The sequence below is a fragment of the Ovis aries genome, chromosome 12, assembly GCF_016772045.2.
Source record: "Ovis aries strain OAR_USU_Benz2616 breed Rambouillet chromosome 12, ARS-UI_Ramb_v3.0, whole genome shotgun sequence".
Taxonomy (NCBI): Eukaryota; Metazoa; Chordata; class Mammalia; order Artiodactyla; family Bovidae; genus Ovis; species Ovis aries.
In genome coordinates, this window is record NC_056065.1 from 59,113,747 (window position 1) to 59,139,913 (window position 26,167).

General features: G+C 38.6%; 1 protein-coding gene and 1 pseudogene across 7 annotated transcripts in view; one reads left to right on the forward strand and one right to left on the reverse strand.

Annotated features, from left to right (window-relative positions):
• The window catches only part of RASAL2 (RAS protein activator like 2), a 392,695-nt gene that overhangs the window by 198,712 nt on the left and 167,816 nt on the right, over positions 1-26,167 (forward strand). For all 7 annotated transcript variants that reach the window (XM_027975906.2, XM_027975907.2, XM_015099332.3 and 4 more), the window contains exon 3: positions 11,040-11,166. In XM_027975906.2, coding sequence (XP_027831707.1) covers positions 11,040-11,166 — 127 coding nt within the window. The remainder of the gene's footprint in view (positions 1-11,039; positions 11,167-26,167) is intronic.
• Positions 11,413-25,072, reverse strand: LOC105608233 (SREBP regulating gene protein-like; annotated as a pseudogene).

Consider the following 26,167-nt stretch of genomic DNA (forward strand, 5'->3'; position numbering starts at 1 on the left):
TGCTCCCAACCTCCACAGCATAAAAAAATGATGAGTATGATCTTGACCAAGAAGAGGGATAATGGGGAGGAAAAGAGAAGAAGGGATCTCATTCAGTGAAGGAGAAAGATTAATTGCCAAAAACATATGTAAATAATTAGAAAGCCGTTAAAAAGAATATTAGTTCCATAAGTCATCCCTCCAGAAAAGTGAATTCAGTTGAAGCAAAGCACAAAAAATACATTTCTTAATTCTTACCTGTGGATTCCTATACCCTTTTCTCTTCTCTCTCTCCTCCTTCTCTGTACTTTTCTTTCTCATCTCTTCTACTCAGCATTCTTTAACATCGTAAAGGCAAGGTCATACCAATAAAGCAATTTCGATTTTCATCTTTTCATAGGCGGTACTTACTTGCAAGGGCCTGGCTAATGTGCCCTCTATGGACTTAGTTATTCTTTTTCTCTAGTCATTGGAAAATGTCCCTTACTTTTGTTACCATTTCCCTACCTGTGACCCTTTTCCAGTATTGTCATATAATGAAATTTGATTTTATTAAAATAATTCAATAAAGGTCAGCCCTTTCTGGAATAGGATAGTACATGTTGTTTTGTTTCTATTAAGTAGCTACATAATAAAAATTGGTAGGGTACGTATTAGTATAGAATATTTCTAATTATCCAATCTGAATAAACAGATAATTCAGAATGCCCATTTAAACCAATCTACTCGGTCAGCAGTCTTTTATCAGAGCTATTAGTATGGAGTTATATGAACGTATCATTTACCATCTTTTTGCCCTTATCTACTTCAATTTAGTAATGTAAGGAACCAAATAGCCTAAAGATACATAGCACAAGGTCAGGAGCGTGCCTTAGAGAGAACCGTGATGTAACCCATGGATTAAATATTACTGATCAATTGAGTAATCCAGGCTTGGACCCCCTTTAGCCCCACAAAATAACTGTCCATGAGGAATGATGATATCTGAAATGATTTCTTACATACTTTATCCCTTTAAAAAAATTTTTTGCTTATTTTTGATTGAAGGATAACTGTGCTACCGTATTGTATTGGTTTCTGCCAGACATCAGCATGCTAGCCATTGAGAGTAGCCCTAGACATCCGGGGCACCCTTGTCTTCCACTCTCCATGTGACTCTGTAAACCCCCTTTCTGTCTCTGCCTTCCCCTCATCCTTTCCCGCCTCTTGAAACCCTTTCACTACACCCTCTGCAACTGATAGTCCGTCATCAGTCGCATCAGCTCTTTCTTTTACCCCTTCTCTGAAGGAGTTGCTTGATTCTAGATCTCCCGAGAACTTGTAGCTTTCTGAGGACACTGCCTCGAGTGAGGCCCTGTCAAGGGAAGGCTGTTTTCCTCTCAGGGCCTTCCTACCAGGCTGCCTGTGGTAGGCAGCCTTCTCCTTTCATGGCTGCTTCCTGTCTTTTCACCCTCTTTTCCCCTGTAAAGTCCAAACTCTGAGTCTCATGTTATAGTCATCTTCTAGCCCCACCCCACACCGTCATTTCTCCTCATTTCTTATTGATTTTAGCTGCTGACTCATCGTCATTATCTCCAGCACTACTGCTGCCTTCACTTGTGAGGATTCCAGTGTCTGCAGAGATGATCCCTTCAACACACTGGCTCTAAGTTTCCCAAACTCCTCTCCTCCAAGAATCTTTTCGCCTCATTGCTGCAGCTTCTTCACGTTCTCAACTGTGCATGTCTTACTATTTGACACCTGCAATCTTTCTAGCTCATCCTTTTTGCCAACAGTTTTTCAACCCTTTTGGGACTTATGGGTCATTGATCTTGTCACTTTTCTGTCCCTCATACCTCTATTACCCTCTTTTCCCTCTTCATCCAGCTTGAATTCCATGATCACTTACTTTAAGCTTTGCATACTATTTCCTCGCTGCCCCCACCCCCTTTTGCATCATCTCATATTCACTTGGCAATGTGATAGGTCAGTTAAATCCTGCTGCTCATCTATCCTGCTCTGCTTCCACACAGCATAATGTGTCTGGAGAGAATCACTCCACTTCACTGATAGTCTTTAACTAATGGCTGCAAACCTCATGTGAGCCTCTAATGCTCCTTGGCAATCACAAAACATTTCCTAGTCTAATTACCGTCCAACTCTCCTGGACTCGTCCTTCTCACTCTGTACGTGGTGAGGGACCAATTTTTTCCCTACCTCGTCATGAATAAAAAAACACAATAATATGAATTGTGAAGCAAAATGAAGTTTTAAAAAGACAAAAGTCTATGTCCAATTTTTTTATTAGATTTAACAAAAAAAATGAAATTGCAGTCCAATAATAGTCATAATAAGAAAAGAAGAAATAGAATTACAAAAATTGTACACATTTATAGAGTGTGCTATAAAATGAGATAAATCTACTGGTAACACAAAGCACACTTCTTCTTAATTTCTATGTTGTTAAATTGTTTAAACGAACAACTTGTACAACAAAACAGAACAGTATAGGACCTTGGACTATACTTTGAGTAGCACAATCCAGAATGATTTCTGAGATGATTTTTTAACATTTCCTCATATATTCTGACTCCTCTATGTTTCTCTACCCTCGCTTATAGCTGTTATTTTGCTGCTTATTTCATTAAGAAAATTCAGGCACTCAAGAGAGAACTCTGTTACTATGTCTACACATCCACCAGCAACTATTTCCTTATACATTGATTTCCCTCTTTTCACTGTGGTTGGATTACCCAGGGTCCAGCTGTCAGCCCCTCCCTGTGCCCATTCTTGCCTGTTCAAGAATATTTCACTGGCAGTTCTCCCTTATTTCTTTTACATCTTCACCTCTTTGCTCTCTGCTAGATTGTTGCCATCAGCACGCTATTATTTCTCCCATTATAAAAGAAAAAAATAAGGCTGCATTAATCTCACTTCTCTCTCCATTTACCATCCCTTTCTCTGCTCCTCTTCAGGCAAAAATTTAAAAACTTCTAGCCACTTTGTTTCTAATTCTTCTCTTCCCATTATCTCTTAAACCTACTTCTTTTACACTCTGACCTTTGCGGCTTTGTGAAAATTACGCTTGTTTAGCTCACGAGTGACCTCCACATTGCTAAATTCAGTGGTCACTTCTCACTTCTTGTCTTACCTCATCTTTAAGTTAGTGGCATTTAATGCAGTTGATCACGAATTCCTTCTCTTAGCACCACTTTCTTCACATTGCTTTCCATGACACTCTGCTCTCTTAGTTTGCTCCCTGTCTCTCTGGCAGTTCCTTCTGGGTCATCTTTGGAGATTTCTCTCCTGCTCTCCCGATCTCCACAAGAGAGTGCTACAGAGTTCAGTCCGTGAACTTCACTTCTTTAGGAATCTCATCCAATCTTATAACTTCGAATAGCCCTCTAAAGCTGATGATCTTAATTGTATGTCTTAAGCCAACACAACTCTTTTCTTGACTCATATATCAACCTGCCCATTATACACCTTTACTTGGATATGACTTTGTCCCTGTTTTAAGCACATCAGGCATGTTCCTACCTTGAGACCTTAGCCCTGAATTTTCTCTCAGATATTTGCATGACTCACTTTCTCACCTCCTCCAGCTCTTTGCTTGTATATCACTTGCTCGATATGGCTACTCTGACCAAATTACTTAAAATTGCAATCCCTCCCTATATCTCCATTCAGAAATTCTGATCTAATTACATGAATCTTATTTTTTTTCCCTGTGGTATTTACCACCTTCTAAAATACTATATAATTTATCATGCTTATTGTCTCTTTTATATAAGCTTTTGAAAACATTCGTTGCTCAGTCGTGTCCGACTCTTTGTGACCCCATGGACTGTAGCCTGCCAGGCTCCTCTGTCCCTGGGATTCTCCAGGCAAGAACACTGGAGTGGGTTGCCCTTTCCTAAGTCAGGGATTTTGTCTGTTTTGTTCAGTATGGCACCCCTCAGTGCTTAGAACAGTTCCTGACACATACGTAAATTCTCAACAAATATTTGTTGAATGAATTTTGAAAAAGCCAGATTATAAACTTTTAATTCCTGAATATCCATTTTTTAAAATTTAAGTTTGAAAGGAGCCGAACCTTCTGTCTTTTCTTTTTTATGTGATAAGTCTTCTTTCAACAATAGGTGTAATAACATATTTTTTTTTCTAAGACTGGGTAATAAAAGTGGAAAAAAATCCATAAGATGCTTTTCTGTTGTTGAATGTGAAATTGCATCTTTATTTATTGAGCACCTATTATGTGTGCAGTATTGTGGTTGCAAAAATGCAGTATTGTTAGGAACACATTCAGATAAATTAAAAATTAAAAGACCCATTTGAAACTAGGAACAGAGGTGGTGGCTGCACACCATCATGAATATACTAAATGTTACTGAATTACTCACTTTACGGTGGTTAATTTTATGGTACTTGAATTTTACCTCAATGCAATTTTTTAAGAGGATTATAATATTACCACAAGGGAAAGATTAACTAAGATATTGCCCTGGATACTATATGGTTTAAAGTGGAGAATAGCAAAAAAAAGGATTTACGAAGAAGTTTACAACTGAGTCGTGTGTTTAGGGACAAACAGAAGCTCACTTAGAGGAAAAGATGGGAAGAATATTCCATGTACATATAAAGATGCAAAGTCAAGAAACATTTCACATCTCTTTGGCAAACTGCAAAATGTTCAGAATTCTTGGAATATAATTTGCAAAGCAAGAGGTGAAGAATAAAGTTCTTTAAAGGCCATGCTAAGGAATTTAGACTTGATTCTGGAAATGATTTGGATCATGGAAAGGTATTTAACAGGGCAATGACATCACATTTACTTCTAAGAAAAGGAACTCTGTTGATCATGTTGAAAATTGAGTGAAAGGGATTGGAAGGAAATAGATGAGTTATGTTACTGCAATAGACCAGGTAGGGGGTGACAAGTTTACAGAAACAGTTTAATGTCTTAAGACAGGTGTGTTCTACCATTATTAAGTAGGAAAAACTGGATTAAGTCTCTAGGATAAGAAAATGTTAAGGCATACTTATACCTGCTACTTGAATTTTATTTAATATTCTGTTAATTTCATGGTAGGAAAAGATTAGAAATCTTTTTTTTTTTTTAATTGGAAGAACCTGAATACACTGTCACTCTTTTATATTCCACCCACACGATCATGAGGAATATAACTCTTATCCTTGGGGTTTTGTGTTTAACAATTCACAATTCCTTGAAACAAGGAGTTTAAGGAATTTCCTGCCAAAATTATCCTAAAAAGCTGTTTTAAACCTTAATCAACTAACTAATCATGGGGGTGTTTATCGCTGTGTTAATAAGATAAGAAAGAGGGTTCTGCAAGGGTTTAACCTGAATCCTTAGCCAGACGCTATTGGAATGTGGGAGGATTCTGTTAGTCTGGTATCACTCATGTATTCAGTGTGTGGGGTCTCTTAATGCTCTCTGTTAACTCTGCACGTTTACTGTGCTCAGTGGAAACAGGATGGGGAGGGATGTCCATGGGAAGCATGCTGAATGCACGAAGCTCCCAGCTTGGGAAGGCAGCAGCAGGATAGACCTGGGCAGAATGCTGAGAGAGAAGTCTGCCAGGAATATCACCTTGAGAAATGATTCACTGATTCGGTAAATTGCTTCATGCAAATTGTGCCAAACAAACATTGCTTATGTGTTATGAAATACACTTCCCTGCCTGGATGCCAGGATAGGCCCCAGCTGGCTTGGCACCAGCATGGTTCAAAGAAGACATAGGAGGCCATTTGAATTCCATTTTGCTTGCAAGAGATAAGACCAAGTAAAGTAAACCAGAGATTAAGGAGCTGAGGGAAAAGGTAGAGAAGACAATCATGACCCCACCCCCAGCCCCCGGAGTGCAACCAGCACAAAAGTACAAAAGAAAGCTGAATTTCTGAGTTTCTTTCTTTTGGCAGTAACAAGCCCGTAAGAATGGCTCCTTTTTCCTTCATTCAAACTCTGCTTTCTGTATCTGGAATTTTAAAAGCTGGGATGCTAGTGTAAAGGCTTCAAAGTAGTAATAATGCAATTTCAAAATATTTAAATAATATTTTTCTTCCTTTCAGAAAGCAGTATTTACACTCAGATATATTGATGAAAATAGCAGTTAAACTTTGTGCAAATAACTAAAATCAAGTGTTATTTATCTTGGAGTAAACTACCCATGGCATATTTCATTCAGAGCTGCTTTTAAGTTATTCAACAGATACATAATGTACCCCTGTATGTGAATTTACTGTTCAGAGTTACAGAGAATAAGACACAATTCTTTCCTCTCTCTCCAGTACCAAATTTAGTTGTGGGAATAGGGTAAATAATTTTAAAATGGCATTTGATAAATAGCACAAGTAAATTGGATAGAATAAAAGAAAGAAATCTATTTATTCTAAAGGACTATAGTCTGTTGTCATTAAGATGCTGTTGGCAATGGCCAATTACCAAAGGAAGCTTAAGAAAGGAAGGGGGTCAGAGTTATGTGTTATGAATATTAATCTGTGGGATGTATTGGAAGAGGGAAAGATAGGAAGGAGACAGACCAATTAAGAGACCACTATTCCTCTGATCTAAAATCTTGAATGGTTTCCCAGTGCTTCCTGAATTATTCATGGCCTGGTATTAAAGCCCTCCCATGTGGTTATAATATATTTTGGTATTCTCTCCCGCTTCTCCACCTTAAGAGGCTCTAGCTAAATTGACTATCTCCAGGTTCCAAAAGTAAAAAAAATAGTATATTTACCAACTTCTTGGCTGATGTTATATTTTTTCGTTTGCCTAAAATGGCCCCCATATCTACCTATCAAATATTCATTTATTCACTTGTGAGTTGTAACTATTTTAAGGTTTGAGAATCTACTGGTAAGTAAAGCTGTTAACTTATGCAGAATCAGTTGCACAGATGAATAATTATGATCCCATGTATAAGTATAGTGGCAGAGAAAGATCTGTTATTGGAGAAACCTCAGGAGATATGCCCTAACCTGCCCTTAGGGGATTGATAGAAAGGAAGGTTCCTGAAGAGGCAATGCCTGTTCTAGGTCTCAGGGTGGATCAGAGTTGACCTGGCAGGTATGGAATAGAGAAGAAACAGAAAAAAATCTTTCAGACTGAGACAACAAACTCAGCAAAGGCACTGAACTACAACATAGGGAATATGTTAGGGAAACGCAAGCAAATTGGTGTTCCTAGAATGTAAAGTGCGAAGCTGGATACCCAAACAGTGGCCAGATTGTGGAAAACCTGGTATACTATATCAGGAACCTTGTACTTACTCTGTAAGATAGTAGTTTTAAGATACTTTTAGCAGAACAACCCTTTCATTGTAGAAAAGCTTACATAGAAGCCCTGTACAGCAGGTAAACTCCAGATTAGAGTGTGATTGAAGCAGATATGCGAAGAACTGACTCATTTGAAAAGACCCTGATGCTGGGAAAGATTGAGGGCAGGAGGAGAAGGGGATGACAGAGCATAAGATGGTTGGATGGCATGACCAACTCAGTGGACACGAGTCTGAGTAAACTCTGGGAGTTGGTGATGGACAGGGAGACGTGGCGTGCTGCAGTCCGTGAGGTCGCAAAGAGTCAGACACAACTGAGTGACTGAACTGAACTGAAGCAGAGAGGTGCCCTCCTTGTCACATCCACATAAGAGCGAGCATACCGTCTCTTCTTTGAAAATCACTGCAAAGGAGAGCAACTGAAGGCCGTTAAGGCTCAGAATGACATGGTTCCAATTGCATTTTTGAAATATTCTGTTAACCCACATACAGAATAGATTTAAGGGGCAGAATATCACCAACAAAGAGACCATACTAGTAGTTTGGATAAGAGAATCGGAGGCTTTTGGCACCAGCTATGATGGAGTAACTGGTACAAAACTAGTCCTCCCATTGCAAACAACACAAGACTGGACCAAGAAATACACATAGCAGCTATTTTTCAAACATTGGACAATAGGCAGCCAAAGACAGTGGTGGTCACCACTCTCCTTGAAGAAAAAGAAATGTCAGAAGATGCACAATATAAGCCAAAAAAGGTTGAAAGAAAGATAAAAATTTCTCTCATGTCATAGAACCTGAAAGATACACAATTTTTAGAGTAATTCGGTATACAAGTAAATGTGAACCAGTAAGCTAAATTAGGACAATTGGAATGTAAAAAATTGTTTTTTTAAAGCTGTCTTTTTTAAAACTAATTTTCTTTGGCTGTATGGCTGACATTTGTAAAAACTTTTGCTTAGTTCATTTGAAGATACTTGAAATATTATACCTCTAACTTTTAAGAAGCAGGTCAATATCTTTAAAAGGATAATTTATGTAAGAAGCAAATCAATGGTGTTGTAAAAGGAAATGATTCTTAAGAAACACATTTAGAATAAAAGTAAACACTATTCTCCCTTATATTGAGTCAGAAATAAAATGCCCTAAACTTAAGAGTGATGCTGTGAATAAAATCATTCATCATATTTTAAGTTTCAACTGTGAAAAAAAAAAAAGTCTGCATTGAAATTTTGAGAATTTAATTGTGAGTGACATTTAGGCCCAAATAAGATGCTTGATATATTTCATTTATTCTCTTCTTAGATATGATACAGATAAAGTATGTGATAATGGAAACCATGTCTTTCTTTTTCCTGGTTATGATCTTTATGAATTTCCACAGAAAGGATTGTAGGTCATTCCCTCCTAAAATATAAAAAATAACTCCTTTTTTCTCTGTGGCTTAGGTCTTCATTAATAGGCATTTGGGGGGAACTATTGCAAAAATAGTTATGTTTATTCAGGTTCATCTGTTTGTTCAAAAATCCAAACTACTTTCCTCCCACCCACCCACCCCCAAATTTACCTCCATTCTGTCCTAAGGCAGGTTGAAGATACATTTTTACCTTCCCTACTTGGAGGGGGTTATTTAACCTCTGGGCACTACTCTTTTAATTATTTAAGTAGATATCATTTCCATCCTGAAAGGGTCAGATGACTTAGATTACTGTTCGTCAAGTTTTCTATTACAGAGCTTTTGGAAGAGTTAATGTCTTTACTGATGCTATTATTTGATATTCCATTATGTTTTAGAATTTTACTTTTCTTAATTCCACTAGCAGTAACTGTAGTTATAGCAGTGAAGAAACGGGGAATTTTTAGTCTTATGAAGTGTGAAAATTTTCAGTCCTTATGAAGACATGAGAATTTTGCTCTTCAGACTCTCAGTAATGCAGAGAAAACCTTTGGTATCGTCCCCTTGACCCAGTCATAGGACTTGAATTACTGAGGCAAACCAGGAAGCAGATACACTTAAGCCTGTATCTGTCCCAGTTTTGCTGGATCAATTGATGTGCCCGTAGTAATCACCTGGAGAAATAAATTATTCCTCGTCTGTAGAAAGGGGGTAATAATAATAGCTCCCTCGTAATGGCACAAGTGTAAATCCTTAGCTTTGTGCATGGTAGGAACCTAATGCTAGTCATTACTGAAATTTGTTTAAAAATGTCTATATTGGAGCCATAAGAATTAGAGACTATGATTAATTGTTGCCGAATTGGTTGCCTGCACCCACACCAGGGCCCCAGTCTAGGCCGAGGGGTCTTGGTCGAGGAGGTTCTTTTTTCCACTCAGATTCACACAGCCAATAGTAGCGAAACTGGTGCTGAGAATAGAATGGCGCATAATTTATTCAGTGACCAAAGAAATAGAGACTTGTGAGAATTTAGTTCGCAAATCAGCTTCTCAGCCTCATTCAGGTGGAGACACCATTTATATAGTAGGGCTGAGGTTAAAAGCACAGAATTTCGTAGAGAAGGAGGATATTCATGAGCTGTCTGAGGACAAGGGTGTGGTTTGTACACGGGACTGAGGGGCACCCCTTTTCAGTCCTTATGTGGACTTTTCCAGTTGTCACGGCGATTGCCAGTTGTCGTGGCGCTCGTGGGTGTGTCACTTAGCATGCCAATACGTTAACAGTGAGCGTATAATGAAGATCAAAGTCCACTGGAGATCAGGTCTTCCGCCATCTTGGGCCTACTTGGCCCTAGCCGGTTCTTGTTTTTCTCTCTGTAACTTCCTCTTTTTGTGATTGAGCCTGCAACTCAGATAAGGGCAGTTAGTGCCCATTTGAGTGAGGGGCAGGGGTATGATTCTGAGGACTTGGTACCATAATTCCTGACATAGTTTGCCAAACTGTTTAAGATGTTATGAACACTATTCTTAATTCCGATAGAGGTTACTAATAAAATCTCATTGTGAAAAGTTTTTGCCCTTCTCCCAAAGTAAGATGATTTGGTCTTTTGCAATTACCAAAACTGGGGGAAGAAAAAGGAACTTAGAGCCATCTCATTAATTCACAGTGATTACCGGTGTGTCAATTATAAAATAGTTAATGGCATCAGGCATCGTTTATACCATTTTTAGTTCTCATTCCACGTGTACAATCAGAAAAAAAAAAATTATGCCAGAAAAAAATATTTTTCAGGATTTCAAAAACTAGTCTCACTTGTGGAAGAATATATGCCGTTTTATGCATGTATCTGTATGTTTTGACTGAAAACATGTATAGATAGTATTTTATTAACTATCTCTAAGTGCCTACTTCTAAAATTGGAGAAAATTTGGGTGATTTTACGACTTTTATCTAACAAAACCTCTTTTACAAGAATTTTGGAACGAAATCTTTCTGGCTGGTTGTATTTCCATTACCTTACTGAATGGTGGACAGAATTGGAACTTGTGCACAGGTTTCTGATGTGAAAGAATCTTAACTTGTGTGGGTGTCTTGTGTTTGGTTCCAAGCTCCTCAAGCAGATAAACACACCTGGATGTGATTTGAACAGACTTCATGAAAGCTCATTTACATACTCACCTTTCCTGATCTTTCAGTTTTCTTTTTTAAAGAAAAGCTTCCTGAAAGGAGTTAGTAATACTTTAACCATTGTGTAGACTTTATTTCTCCATTTCTTCTGTTTTGCTCTGATGATGGCATACTCCTACCTTCATCACCTAAAAATGTTATTCAGTCAGAAGGTACTCATGGCACAATTAAGCTTCATCTCTTTTTTGGTTTACTAGATACCTGTGGAGGGAGGACACGAGCAGCAGGCAGATTCCACCAAAGGGCGATGCCTGCGGAGAACTGTCAGTGTTCCTTCCGAGGGTCAGTTTCCTGAATACCCACCAGAGGGCGCCGCTAAACTGGGTAAGCTACTATGTAAAAGGAAAGAAATTACTAATTTTTATCCAGTAATTTATGGACTTGTTATTGAGAGTGTTACAATAAAAGAAAACATCTTGCATTTACTGTTAAGTAAGTACTTTAAAATATAGTCAGAGGTCATTAGAAAGTTTTATTCTTTATAACCAAGCGATAGCAAAGTTGTTTTACAGAGATAAAATTTATCTGAGCACTAGTGTGGTTGTAGAAAAATCCTAGGCATGTCGATTGATGTGTTGTTTCTGGTTTTACTGCTTGGCTTTAAATTTTTAAAGAGTGTTAGATGGTCCTGTTGAGGCACTAGGGAGTCAGTTTTGGTTGAAAACTTAGTGTTGAATGGCTTGCGTCCTGTGCACATAACTACTGGTGTTGTCTTGCATAGTGTAAAGTCGGATTAGGCTAATTTACCTGAGCCAATTTTATATGGCCCGTGGAAGTTATTTTCAGGCTTGTATTTAGAATGGCTGACACAAGGGAGACATCAAAAAACCCCACTTGAGTTGTTACATACTAAAGGAAGTAATGTCAGTATCAAAGCAGTTCTTTCTCTGTTTCTCACCAAATGAATCTCTTTGGCCTTGCATACTTAACAGTGGATATTTAGATAATTAAAATAGTCAGGTAATCTTAAGGGAATATAATAATGCTAAATGAAATAATGAAAGAGTTTGAAACATAGGAGTTGTTTTGGCGGTTTTACATTGTAGTAGTAGGGTTCGTTTAGTGCACCTAGACATTTAGTCATAGATACTTCGTAGGTAGGTAAAACAATCATTTGTTGTCTCTTGTTTTGTTAGTATGGATAATTCTGTGATTTGGTTGTAGCTTTTAAAATCAAGATTTGTTTGTTTGTTTTTGCCTTTTTCTCCATATCTTTTCACTTTCTAAATGGAGCTTTGTCAGAATTTGAATCCTTTGGTTCCCTTTTTATCCTGTGACATTTGTTGCTTTTCTAGACATTAGTCAGGTTAGCAAACACTTCTTCAAGGGGTCCTGCTTGGAAGAATCAGATTTTCCTCTGATCCTGTTTCCATTTGTCCTTCTTTAAAATGTGTTGAAACCAGTTCAGGTGTGGGCTTAAGTTACATTACAGACCTATCTGGGTGTGACCATTTTATAGCCTGTTTGTATTTCATATATGAGTTTTGTGTGAACTGGACTAGCTCAGAGAGTTGCCTTTGCTGTCATTATTTGTAATGTTAGGTTGATGACTCTTTCTCACCTTTTCTAGGATTCTCTGACATATTCATGGTTTGGTGCACAAAAATCAGTTGATTTTGAGGAAGTGCAATTATAGTCTGAGAGATTATTGTGATTTTATAGAAAGGGAATATATAGTACATTGTTAAATTTATGGCCAACATTCCAGGTACAGGTCCCACAGGCAAACTAGGATGAAGTGACTAAGATGTGTAGTCCAGAGCCAGCCCTCTACCTTCTGTTCTTGAAAACAGATTTGGCAGCCATCTTGATTCATGCTTGTCCATCATCATTTTTGGAGTGGATTTCCTAAATTTAGCACTGGGAGTTATCACTCATAAATTTTAGAGAGGAAAAAATTCTTTTAGAGCCTTTCTTCCTTACATGCCAATCTAATGTTGAATTAGATAATTATTCTTTTGTTCTATTTTTACTTCCCAGTGATTTGTCTTGAGGCAGAATTTCCTACTGTCAGATATTTAATTGAGTAATTGCTGTATATCTCTTTCTCTCTCTATATATATGTATACACACACAGATATACATATACATGTATATATTTTTTATGCCAGTCCCTAAGAATGAAAAGAGGTACAAGATAAGATCTCTGCCTTTAGAAAATTCTTTTAGGAAGATAGATTATTGATGACTGTTCGCAGTATATGCTATTATTGTGATAGATTGTGTGTGGTTTGGAGATGTAGTTGGAGATGACAGCATTGAGCTCTTTGGCAAGCAGATCATAAAGGTCTTATAGGTAATTGTGGGAGCTTTGGCTTTTACTCTGGGAGAGGGAAGCTGTAGACTTCAATACTGAGACTAGGGAAGCAAGAATCGAAATTTAGAAACCGATTAGTATGCTACTGCAATAATCTAGAACAGAGCTGAAAGCACTTGGGCCATAATGGTAGTAACAGAAGGGCTGAGAAGTGACCAGATTATATTTGAAGGTGTAGCCAACAAGCCAGTTTGCTCATTAGGTTGGATGTGAGAAGTGAGAAACGGAAGAATGAAGAACTTGGGTAGAGCAGCCAGAAGAATGAAGGTGTCATTTTTTAAGTCTGGGAGGAGCAAGTTTGAAAGTGGGACTGACTAGGAGCTCAGTTTGGACATCTTAAGTCTGAGGATCTTATTAGATACACAAGTAGTAATATGTGAGTCTGGAAATTAAGGGAAGAGTGCAGACTGGAGATACAGGTCACAAGCTTTTAGCAAATAGATGGTGTCTGAAGCCATGAGATTGAATGATATCATCAGGGAAGGGTATTTCGGTAGAAAGGAAAAGTTAAAGACTAAGCTCAGGAACATTTAGAGGTTAGGAAGATGAGGAAACATGAGTAAAGGACGGGCCAGAGAAGAAGAATGAAAATACAAGAGTTTTGTTTGCAAGTGAGTCAGTCAAGTGTGTCAGGAAGCCCTTCTGTTTTGGCAGGGTTCTTTCCCTTTGCAAGCTCTCTCTTTCTTCCTCTCCAATAGAGTAACTCCAGGGAGGACAGATCAGTTTTTGCGGATGTGAAACCCTGGCATGCATTTTGATTTCAGGTGTGAGGCAGTCAGCTGTGAAGAATTAGCCACTCATGAAAAACATGCACCTTTTATTCTACTTGAGAGAATTTGTAACAGAAGAGAGCTCTATGAATGTAAAGGATCTGTGAAGAACTTTCGTTAGTGGCTACTAATTTTCTGTACTATGGAGATTTCAAACTGGTAAAGAAACTTGAATGCAGAAAAGATGGGAAGGCCTGTGTTTCTGCCTCTCACATAGTTCAGCATGACCAAATGCACAGTTTTGAGGAACCTAAAGTACTCTTGCCTAGACGGAGGAGCCTGGTAGGCTGCAGTCCATGGGGTGGTGAAGAGTCAGACACGACTGAGCGACTTCACTTTCACTTTCATGCATTGGAGAAGGAAATGGCAACCCATTCCAGTGTTCTCGCCTGGAGAATCCCAGGGATGGTGGAGCCTGGTGGGCTGCCGTCTATGGGGTCGCACAGAGTCAGACACGACTAAAGTGACTTAGTATTAGCATCAATAAATGTTAAGAACTCAGAAGAAGAAAGTGTGTGTGCAGAGGCAGGTGGGGAATAGATAAGCATGGAGTGTCCTTCTCACTCACTAGTTCCCAGTCTCTTGCATTCAGGAGCTTACCCCAGACACATGAAATTTATATTTACCATGGCATTTGACACAATATTTTGACGCAGCAAATTCTTTTCTCTTGAAAGTGAGATATATAAGTACCCATTTCCAAATTTAGTAAACCAAAAAAAAAAGCTACTTTCCCCTGGTGACAGTATCCAGATTTTAACTTATTCATCAGAAAAAAAGATTTTTCAAACCATGCAAAAGCACAATTTGCTGAATTTTCAAAAGCAAATCACTTCTTCAGATGGTAGAGTCTTTACATAAAAACAATACAGCAAGGTATATCAGTTGACCACATGAATTGGTAAATATTCATTTTCAATGTAAATATAACCTATATGAATTCAGCTTTTTAAAAAGCCATTAGATACCTTTTAAGAACATTATTAAATGGGAGAAAGTGAAAGCTGAACTGTAGGCAACATTTTTGTGATGCATAGATATATAGAAGAAAATGTGTCTCTACTACTGTGTGTTGTCTGCTGCCTGGCTGGGGGATTGCACAAAGATGATTTGAGAACCTTGTCCGGTCTGGTTGTTGCACTTCTTTGACATTCCAGAAAGGTTAATGCTTTGATGCTCAAGTGGGCAGAGCAAAGTCAGAGCCTGAAATGAGCAAGAATCTTGCTTGTAGGTAACATCAGAAGTGTGATCATGAAGCTGGTTTGATTAGAAAGTGCAAACACTCATTACTGCACCTTTTCTCAGTTCTCAAAAATGAAATTGAACCGACATATTTAAAACCAAATATCTAGTAACTCAAAGCTGCAGAGATCTTCATGCCTCTGTTTTATTACATTGTGATAAAATCTTAAAAGTACCCCATGATCTTACTTACAAAATCTCTGGATTTTTTTTAAAAAACTGTGCTTGTGACATTAAATTTGTTTCATTATCATGGAGTCCTCAAAACCTGGAAATATCTGGTAAGTGTACTTAAAAATTACAGTTTCACATAGGATGCCTTTGATGCATGTTATCAAGCATAGGAAAAAAATATCGAAAGTCTTTGAGAGTCAGTTAATACACAGTTTTCATGTTTGTGTAAATAAAGTTGAACAGAAGATCTAAAATAACACCACCAAAAAAGAGGGAAACTAAATTGGAAAAACCTTGAGGAAAAACTAACCTTGCACTAATGTTTTCCTGTTTATTGACCCGTGTGATAAAAATTTGAGGAAATTTTGAAGAAAATGAATATTAAAAGATAGAATATACTCTCTAAGACATTAATGAAATTATTGGAAAGGATAAGTCATTTAATCAAAATTATAGAGGATATTGATTATTCAGATCTTAGCTTTGACTCTGTTTATAAAATTAACCTGAGATCTGATTTTATGTATAAAATGATGACGACTCTTTTTATTCCCAAGACATTCACTGTGAGGAGTATCTAGATAACTTATGAGTTGGACATGACTGAGCGACTTCACTTTTCCTTCTCACTCTCATGCGCTGGAGAAGGAAATGGCAACCCACTCCAGTGTTCTTGCCTGGAGAATCCCAGGGACGCGGAGCCTGCCGGCCTGCCGTTTATGGGGTCGCACAGAGTTGGACACGACTGAACTGACTTAGCAGCAGCAGATAACTTACGAAGTATTTTAAAGATGCTAGACTCTTCTAGGTATAGGATGGTAATGATAATATTGAAAAAAGGGAAAAAGAGTAATGAAGATTTAATATTGCAAGAAATATATCCTTCTATTTTTCAAATAATAGAAATTTTTATTTTTTCACATTAATTTTTAAAATTTTTGCTTTATATTGGAGCATAGTTGATTACCAATGTTGTGTTAGTGTCATGTATATAGCAAAGTGGTTCATTATACATGTATCCATTCTTTTTAAAATTCTTTTCCTATTTAGTTTATTGCAGAATATTGAGTTTAGTTCCCTATGCTATACTGTAGGTCCTTGTGGGTTATCTATTTTAAATATAGCAGTGTGAACATGTCAATCCCAGACTCCCAATCTACCATGCCCTTTCCCCCTGGTAACCATAAGTGTGTTCTCTAAGTCTTTGGGTCTGTTTCTCAGATTGAATTTTAAATATTGATAAATAATATCTGTGTATGGTAGCAGTCAGTATTTAAATTGGCTATTAAATTTATATGTGTAAAATTGTATGTGATTATATATCCTTTGCTGTATAAATGCTTTTTAGTTTAATGTAGTTCCATTTCTTTATTTTTGCTTTTGCTTATTTCACCTAAGGCAACAAGTCCAACAAATACTGCTAACAGCGGTGTTAAAAAGCATACTGCCCACGTTTTATTCTAGGAATTTTATGATCTTAGGTCTTACATTTAGGTTTTTAATCCATTTTTAGTTTATTTTTGCATATGGTGTGAGAAAGTAGTCCAGTTTGAATCTTGTACATGTGGCTGTTCAGTTTTCCCAACACCATTTATTGAAGAGGCTGTCTTTTCCCTATTGTATATATTTGCCTCCTTTTCTTTGGTTAATTGACCATATAAGCTTGAGTTATTTGTCTTACCTTGATCTCTTTGTCTTTTTTTATGCCAGTCCCATGCTATTTTGATTGCTGTAGCTTGTACCACTGTTTGAAATCAGAGAATGTGATACCTCTGCTTTTGTTTTTCCTTCTCAATATTGTTTTGACTATTTTAGGGTTTTTTGTGTTTTCATGCAAAGTTTTGGATATTTTGTTCTATTTCTGTGAAAAATGTTATTGGTATTTTCATAGAGATTGTACTGAATCTGTAGATTGCTTTGGATAGTATTATCGTTTTGTAAATATTAATTCTTTCCATCTGTGAGAATTCCATTTGTTCATGTAATCTTTAATTTCTCTCAGCAATATCTTACAGTTTTCTGACTGCAAGTCTTTTAATCCTTGGTTGGATTAATTCCTAGGTATTTTATTCTTTATGATACAGTTGTAAATGGGATTGTTTTCTTAATGTCTCTTTCTGATTGTTCTTTGTTAGTATATAGAAATGCATCAGATTTATGTTAATTTTGTAGCCTGCAGTTTTACCAAATTGACTTATTAGTTCTAGTAGGTTTTTTTGGTGGCATCTTTAGGATTTTGTACGTATAGTATCATGCCATCTACAGAGTGACAGTTTTACTTCTTCCTTTCCAATTTGGATTCCTTGGTTTTCTTTTCTTTTCTGCTGTACTGGGACTTTGAGTACTGTATTGAATAAAAGTGACCAGAGTGGGCATCCTTGCCTTGTTACTGATCTTAGAGGAAATTCTTTCAGCTTTTCTCTGTTTGATAAGATGTTGGCTCTGGGTTTGTCTTATATGGTCTTTATTATGTTGAAGTATGTTCCTTTTATACTCAGTTTGTTGAGAGTTTTTATCAAAATGGATGTTGAATTTTGTTGGAAGCTTTTTCTGCATCTGTTGAGATGATTATATGATTTTTATTTTCAGTTTGTTAACATGATGTATCATGTGCAGGTATTGAACCATCCTTGCTTCCCTGGGATAAAGTCCACTTCATCATGGTATATAATCCTTTTATTGTATTGTTGAATTTAGTTTGCTAATATTAGCTGAGGATTTTTTGTATGTTATATTCATCAGTGATATTGTTCTGTAATCTTTGTTATTTTATTTATTTTTTGAGAGGGAGGTCATGTCTGTCTGATTTTGGTATCAGGGCAAGGGTAGCCTCATAGAATGAGTTCAGAAGCATTCCTTTGGGAATAGTTTGAGAAAGGTATTAACTCTTTAAATATTTGATAACATTCACCTGTGAAGCCCTTTGGCCCTGGACATTTGTTTGTTGGGAGCTTTTTTTAAATTACTGATTCAGTTTCCTGGCAGTCAGTCTGTTCATATTTTCTGTTTCTTCCTGATTCCGTTTTGGGGGATTGTATATTTCCAGGAATTTGTTCATTTCTTCCAGGTTGTCCATTTCATTGGCATATAATTGTTCATAGTAATCTCATGGTCTTTTGTATTTCTGTGCTGTCGATCATAAGCTCTTTTATTTCTGATTTTATCTACATAGTCCTCTTTTTATTCATATTCTTTATGAGTCTAGCTAAGGGTTTATCAATTTTTATCTTTTCAAAGAACCTCTTCTTAGTTTCACTGATCTTTTCTTTCTTTCGTCTCCATGTATTTCTGTTCTAATCTTTATGACTTTCTTCTATCTTTGGATTTAGCTTGTTCTTTATTTTTCTAGTTCTGTTACATCTAAGGCTAGATTGTTTATTTGGGATTTTTCTTGTTTCTTGAAGTAGGCTTGTATCAGTGTAAACTTCCCTCTTATGATTGCTTCTGCAGTATCCCATGGGTTTTGGATCATTGTGTTTTCATTTGTCTCCAGGTATTATTTTTTTTATTCTCCCTTTGATTTCTTCAATGATCCATTGGTTGTTTAGTAACATATTGTTCAGCCTCCATATTTGTAGTTTTTGCAGGTTTTTTTCCTGTAGTTGATTTCTAGTCTCACACTGTTATGTTCAGAAAACATGATTTCAGTCTTCTTAAATATACTGATATTTGTTTTGTGACCTAAGATGTGATCTATCCCAAAGAATGTTTCATGTACACTTGAGAGGGATGTGTATTCTCCTGCTTTGGGATGGACTATTCGATGTATATTTCTTTTACATGCAAATAGGTTAATCTGCTATTTAAGGCCAATGTTTCTTTATTGTCTAGATGATTTGTTCATGGGGGTAAGTGGTGTATTAAAGCCCTCTTCTATTATTGTCTTACTGACCACTTTTTCCTTTAATGTTTGCTTTGTGTATTTAGGTACTCCTGTGTGGGATGCGTAGGTATTTTCAATTGTTAACTCTTCTTATTGGATTGATCCCTTTATCATTATGTAATGTCTTATTTGTCTTCTGTCTTTGTTTTAAGGTGTATTTCTTCTGATATGAGTATTGCTATCCTGGCTTTCTTTTCATAGAATTTAGTGTTATGTTTGGATTCCTTTCCCTCATTTCGGTGTGTATCTGTTATATATTTTCAGTTTGTACTTAGCATGCAGTTCATGTGTAACAACCTGTTTACATGTGATTATTTTACACTGACGCTCTCTTAACTTTGAACATATTTTAACCACCCTACATTTAACACTTCCTACCATGTTTAATGTTGTGACATCATACTTTACATCTTTTGTTGTGTCTATCCCTCAACTACTTATTATAGATATTCCCAGATTAGGGAAATTTTCAGTTATCATTTCCTCAAATAAGTTCTCTGCCCTCCCCTCTCTGTTTCTTCTCCTTTTGGAATCATGTGAGTGTAAGTGCATTTGATGTTGCCTCAGCGGTATTTGCAAAACTACCCTTATATTTGTTTAACTCTTCTGTCTCTTTTTCTGCTCAGCTTGAGTGGCTTCCACTTCTCTGTCTTTCACTGCACTGCATTGCTCCTTCATACCATCTAATCTACTTTCGATTCCTTCTAATATGTTTTTTATTTCAGTTATTGTCATCTTCAACTCTGTTTGGTTCTTCTTTGTATTTTCTAACTCTGTTAAACTTTTCACTCTGTTCATCCATTCTTGTCCCAAGTTCATTGAGCATGTTTATATGAGGTCATTGCCTTGAATTCTTTATTGGGTGGATTGCTCATGTCTTCTTTGCTTAGTTCTTCTTTTGGAATTTTGTCTTATTCCTTTGTTTGGAACATATTCTTCTGTCTCCTTATTTTGCCTAATTCTCTTCCCCTGTATTAAGTTGGTCAGTTACATTTCCTGATTTTGGATAAGTGAACTTATATAGGAGACATTGTATGAGGCCTAGCAGTACACTCTGTCTGGTCACCCAAGGCCCCTACATGGGCTCTATGGGCCTTTCTGTTGTGTTGGGACTATGGTAGCTGGGCTGATACATAGGGCTGGCCCCTGGCCCAGAAGGCTGCCATGCTTGGCCTCATTCAGTGCCTGCAGGCAGGCCTGCTGGTACTAAAGTCATTTTTTATTTCACTCTTATGAGCTAAGTTTAGATGAGCAGCTAAATCATTTTTTAAATGAAGAAATGGGTTTTAAGTCAAGTTGTCAGACCACAGTTCTTCTAAGTTATAAAGGAATGTTTAGATTCCTGGTTTGTTCTTTTATCTTCCTCCTCACCCTCATCCTGGAATAGTAGAGATTAGTTTTGTGAAAGGTGATTCAAAGGCAGTGCTGCACATCTGGTTGTGCAAATTATGTGTACCCCTACAAGTAGGGGTGTGTGTCATTTAATTGTCATTGTTGATTTGTCCTTATTTCGTAAAATATCCAACAGACGTCAGTGAAGTGTCTTAAGTAAAAGATTCCTTTTCTGACTCAGTTAAGTCATTTGTACAGGCTATTGTAAGGGTTGCTGCAAGCCCAGAAGAACTGGGGCTGGAGAAATGAAGGAAGTCAGTGTTTACCTGTGGATGAGCTACTTGCTGAGTTTAGAAAGCTGTATTATATGTGTTAATGTTTAACTTAGTCTAATAAACTTTCTTTTTTATTTACAGCCCTCTAAAATGGGGTGCCCAGGTGAGGGGCCACTCTCAACTTGTTCTGAGGCAATATTAACCTCAGTAAACCAGGAAATGGCAACCCACTCCAGTATTCTTGCCTGGAGAATCCCATGGACTGAGGAGCCTGGTGGGCTGCAGTCCACGGGATCACAAAGAGTCGGACATGACTGAGTGACTTTACTTACTTACTTAAACCACTCTGGTGACTGGAGAATTGGGTAGGAATGGTAACAAGTTGTGTAGACAATCAGGAATGGTTTTTGATTCAGCTTAGACTTCTGGGGAGAAAAATGGTGGATTGAACATATGTACTTGTATTCCTTTCAGAAACCTCACTACAGCTATAGTAATGAGATATTCCTTTAAAGACATATTCCTTCAAGAATAAGGAAAATGGCAAAGAAGAAAACAACCACAGAACCCAATAATACATAATAATAAATCAAATGCTGGAAATGGAGTGTGGTAAATGACCTACCTGACCTGAGAAAGCCAATTCTTAATCTAGCAACAAAGAAAGCCAAGAACCAATCTGATTTTTACCACAAAATCTTGAAATAGTCCAGGAATCGATGGCCTCAGGAATGAATAGTAGTAGATCCCTCAGTCTTCTCCTCTTCCCAAGACCACTGGACAGTTGCTCTTCCCACCCCCATCTCTACCCTAATGTAACGTTGCAGGTCAGTTCTTTGGGGGAGAAAACTCAAGGGTCTCTGGACTGGAGCATACCAGGCAAAATGGAGAGCACAGAGTACTTAACCAAATACAAGGGAATAAAATGAACACCTGCAAACTGAATGATGAGATTCCTCTGTCTCCCTCACTTTGCCTTTACCCTCCAGGCAAGAGATCAGTGTCATTGGAGAATTTACCAGCCTAAGAGCAAAGACCTAAGGACACTGACATTCCCAAGGCTAGTTGTCATTGGAGGGAAAGCCTCTAGGGTGGACGGAAAAATCCAAAACAACAGAAAAAGAAATTTGGAAGCGGAGATATGCAGGGAATAGAAAACTTTTAAAAACTGTGATTATCTTCAGAGAGAGAAAATATGACATACGTGAGACAAGAACTGAATGTTAAATACAAAGCCAAAATACTGCTTTGTGCTGTGTATTAAAAAATTATAACAGAAATAAGACTCAATAATAGAAGCGCTAGAAAATGAAAATGAGGAAATAGCCCAGAAAATAAAGGGGAAAAAAGATAAAATAATTAGAGCATCAGGTTAGGAAGTCAAAACAATGAGTTCCAAAAAAAGTAAAACAAAGGGAAGGAAATCACTAGCAAAATATTTTAAGCAAATTTCCCACAAGTGAAGGATATGACGTTCCAGATTAAAAGGAATTACTAAGTGCCTATGACAAGGCACATTTTTGGGAAATTTCAATTTGTCTCTGATGACAAAGAGGCCATTTTGCAAACTGCCAAAGAAAGGGAAAACATTACAAACTAAGTCAGAATGGCTTCTGACTTCTATCAGCAATATCAGAAGCTAGAAAATAATGAGGAATGCCTTCAGACTTCTGAAGGAAGATTATTTCAATACAAAATTCTATATAATATAGCTCTAAGCCACTAATAGCACATGAGAATAAAGACATTTTCAGACATGCAAGGTTAAAAAAACTACCTCCTACACACCATTTCTCCTGAAGCTAAATGGGATAAATTCTTCACCAAGAATGAGCAGGATGTGGGATATAGGATAGGAGATCCAACACAGGGGAGAGACACAGGAAACCTTCAGGAGAACCCTGCAAGGAGAACCCAGGTACGCAGCCTCAGAATAATGACACCCACTACAGACTGGAGCAGTCAGAAGACTGCTGTGAGGACTTCCCCAAGAAGACCACACTGATATATCTGAGTTAACTGAAACAACAGGAAGTGAATTTGGGATTGAATTAACAATAAGGACATAGAAATCTAAGCAAATAAATAATCAGACAATAACTAGAACAAGTTTCCATGTTTGTTCAATGCTAGTTGTAACATCCTCTTAGACCTGAGGTGATGAGCAACATAGATAAACGCTTTTTATCAGCTTCCTCCCACTTTATTATTATAAGCATTTAATTTATAAATTTTACTCTATTTTATTTTCCACACACACAAAGTCTGATTTGGCACTGGTGAATACACACAGAATCTGAAAAGTCCAATGTGAACTGAATAGATTTTCTGGGATCTAACATTAAAAAACAACTGCCAAACAACTATCAGACAGTTCATTCTTTAAGAAAGCTGAGTTAGGGGGACGGACTCCTTCAGGAAGATAAACATGAGAAGGGGTGGGTGTGTGTGTGAGTTAGGGGGACGGACTCCTTCAGGAAGATAAACATGAGAAGGGGTGGGTGTGTGTGTGAGTTAGGGGGACGGACTCCTTCAGGAAGATAAACATGAGAAGGGGTGTGTGTGTGTGTGTGTGTGTGTGTGTGTGTGTGTGTGTGTGTGTATTTGAGTTAGGGGGACGGACTCCTTCAGGAAGATAAACATGAGAAGGGGTGTGTGTGTGTGTGTGTGTGTGTGTGTGTGTGTGTGTTTTCCCCATGCTCAGTAGTGCCTGACTCTTTGTGACCCTACAGACTGTAGCCCACCAGTCTCCTCTGTCCATGGGTTTTTTCAGGCAAGAAGGGTTGCCATGCCTTCATCCAGGGGACATTCCGGACCCAGGGATTGAACCCATGTCTCCTGTGTCTCCTGCATTGGCAAGCAGATTCTTTGCCACTGAGCCATCAGGGAAGTAATAGGAGGGATTTAAGGAAAATTTCTACCACACAGACTACAGAAATATATAGGAAGGCAAACAAGGCCCAAGGAAAAAGCTCTGCTGAGATAAAAATGCTGAAAGCGGGCTTGGGCCCTGCTTCAAGGGTAACAGCTGAACAACCGAAAAAGAGCAAGCAAGACCTTGCCCAATCCTGGGGTTAGTGTGGGGCTCTGAGAAAGAACAACGCGTGGTAATGTGACTCCTGAGGGCAAAGAGCGTTGCTCTTCAGGAGCACGTGACGTCTTGATCTGAGGACCGTAGACTCTCGATCTTGACCGGACAGGGTTAGTGTCATACTAGAAACAGGAGCACCGCGAGCATGTGGGCCAGCAGCCTTCATGTCCAGCACCCACGGAGGGTAGTTGTGAGTCTCTTAAGGCACCTTGACGGAAACTTGAATTTTGTTCTTCTCTGTAAATCACAGGGAAACTGAAGGTCTGTACGTCGCATTTCCTGGAGTTGAAAGCAGTCAGTTGTGAGATGTATCTCTACTTAAGAGTCGCCTTAAGACAGGGTTTCTGTGACAGAAAAGGAGGCCACCCCACAGGTGACTTTCTGAGGCTCCCACTGTCCACGGCTGAGCAGAGCAGTCGTTGCAACAGGGGCATGGACCATAAGGACAGAACTCCCCAGGACAACAAGGCAGAATTTCTGGTGAAGACAGAGTCCCCACACAGGTAAGCAAGCATCTCCAAATACCACTAGGAAGAAAGCTGAGCACACAGGGTTCCAGCTGCTGGAAGGCTGGCTCAGGATGAGAAGGGAAGAACATCTGAGTCCCTGGACGATGTTAGATGTCAAGACAGGGTGTTCAAGGCCCACCCCTGAAGAGGCCAGGGTGAGGTCCTGCATTTAGCCAAGCATAATTCAAAGTGGTCTTCAACTGCCATGAGGCGTTCTGAAATGTTGCTGCTGAGGAAGCGCTCCAGGAGAAGCTGCTTGTTGGGCTCCCCAGCTGCTGGACAAGCAGTAGCCACGGCAGTCCTGCTTTGTGTCAGACAGTGCTGTCATAGCAGACATCCACCAGCAAATCTTTCCTCTCGCAAATGCAGCCATGTTCGTCCATGATGAGGTACTTCCCTTGATTGGAGTTCTGCACTGGTTGCTGGACTGATTGACATTGCCCCAGTTAAACTGTACTTTCCACGGAACGGGCTGATCATGGTCTTGACCCTGGAGGAGATTCCGACCTCTTACTGCCCTCTTCTCCTGCTTGAAGGTGCTGGTGAGGAAGTAGAGGAGCAAAAGCCGGGCGATCAGGACAAGCACCCACCTCTCCCGCAAGAGCCAGGGCCACCTTGTGGCCGCCAGGTTTACCATCCTGCCAAGAGCGTGTGGGCCCTGTGCCTGGGTGGCGTGGCCCCTATGCAGCCGGCAGCCCCATGGCTCACGGGGGCACCAGTCCCCTCTATTTTGGAAGCTAGATAAGTTAACACCAAAATAGCATACTTGAGTCACTCCCAGTTCTGCTCTCTCACTGATTGACTTAACATCCACCATCCTCGTTAGTATGGTGGTGAGTTTCCCAGCCTGTCACGTGGGAGACCAGGGTTTGGTTTTCCCAACAGGGAGGCAACATGCCCTAGGGCTTCCCTGGTGGCTTAGATGGTAAAAAAATCCACCTGCCAATGCAGGAGACTCAGGTTCGATTCCTGAGTTGGGAAGATCCCCTTAGAAGGGGATGGCAGCCCGCTCCAGTATTCTTGCCTGGAGATTCTCACAAAGGAGCCTGATTGGTGGGTCTCATTAAGTCAGACATGACTGAGCGACTAACACTAGTCACAAGCAGATTCTAAGTTTTTGCTGTGTTAGCTGGTTCTAGAACTGACTAGCAGTTAGGACACTTTAAGGCTATATCAGGTCTTCATCAGGCTTTTCTAAAACCAATGTATTTGTGCTCACTACCTGATAATTCTGTTATGAACCTGAAATCTGATTTCATCCCCCCCTGGAATTTCCAGTCATATCAGAGATGTGGTGAGTTCCCAAACTGCTGTCCTTTTCACTCTTTCTCTTCAGAGTTTGTGATGATCGACTCCCCTCCCCTCTTGAGAGCTCTCCTGTCTCATGCAACGTTTTTTCTCTATCGGCTGTGTTTCTCCCACACCGTACCTTCTTTACTGTCTCCCTTTTTGTGAAGTCTTATTCTTACCCTTCTTTGCTTGCTTTGTCCTTTCTCTGTAGATGACTTACCCTGTTTTCATGTTTCTATCTGCCACTCTGCTTCTAATAACTTTTACGTCTCTATTTCTGGCTTTAATTTCTCAGTTGCAGACCTGAGTTCCCAATTGGTCATCTGAACATCTTTACTGGAATGTTCGAAACTGAAGCCATTTCCTTTGTGTAATTCCCTTCTTCACCCCCTCCCTCCCCTACAGCCTGTTGTTCTTATGTGATTGAATTTCTGCTAAATGC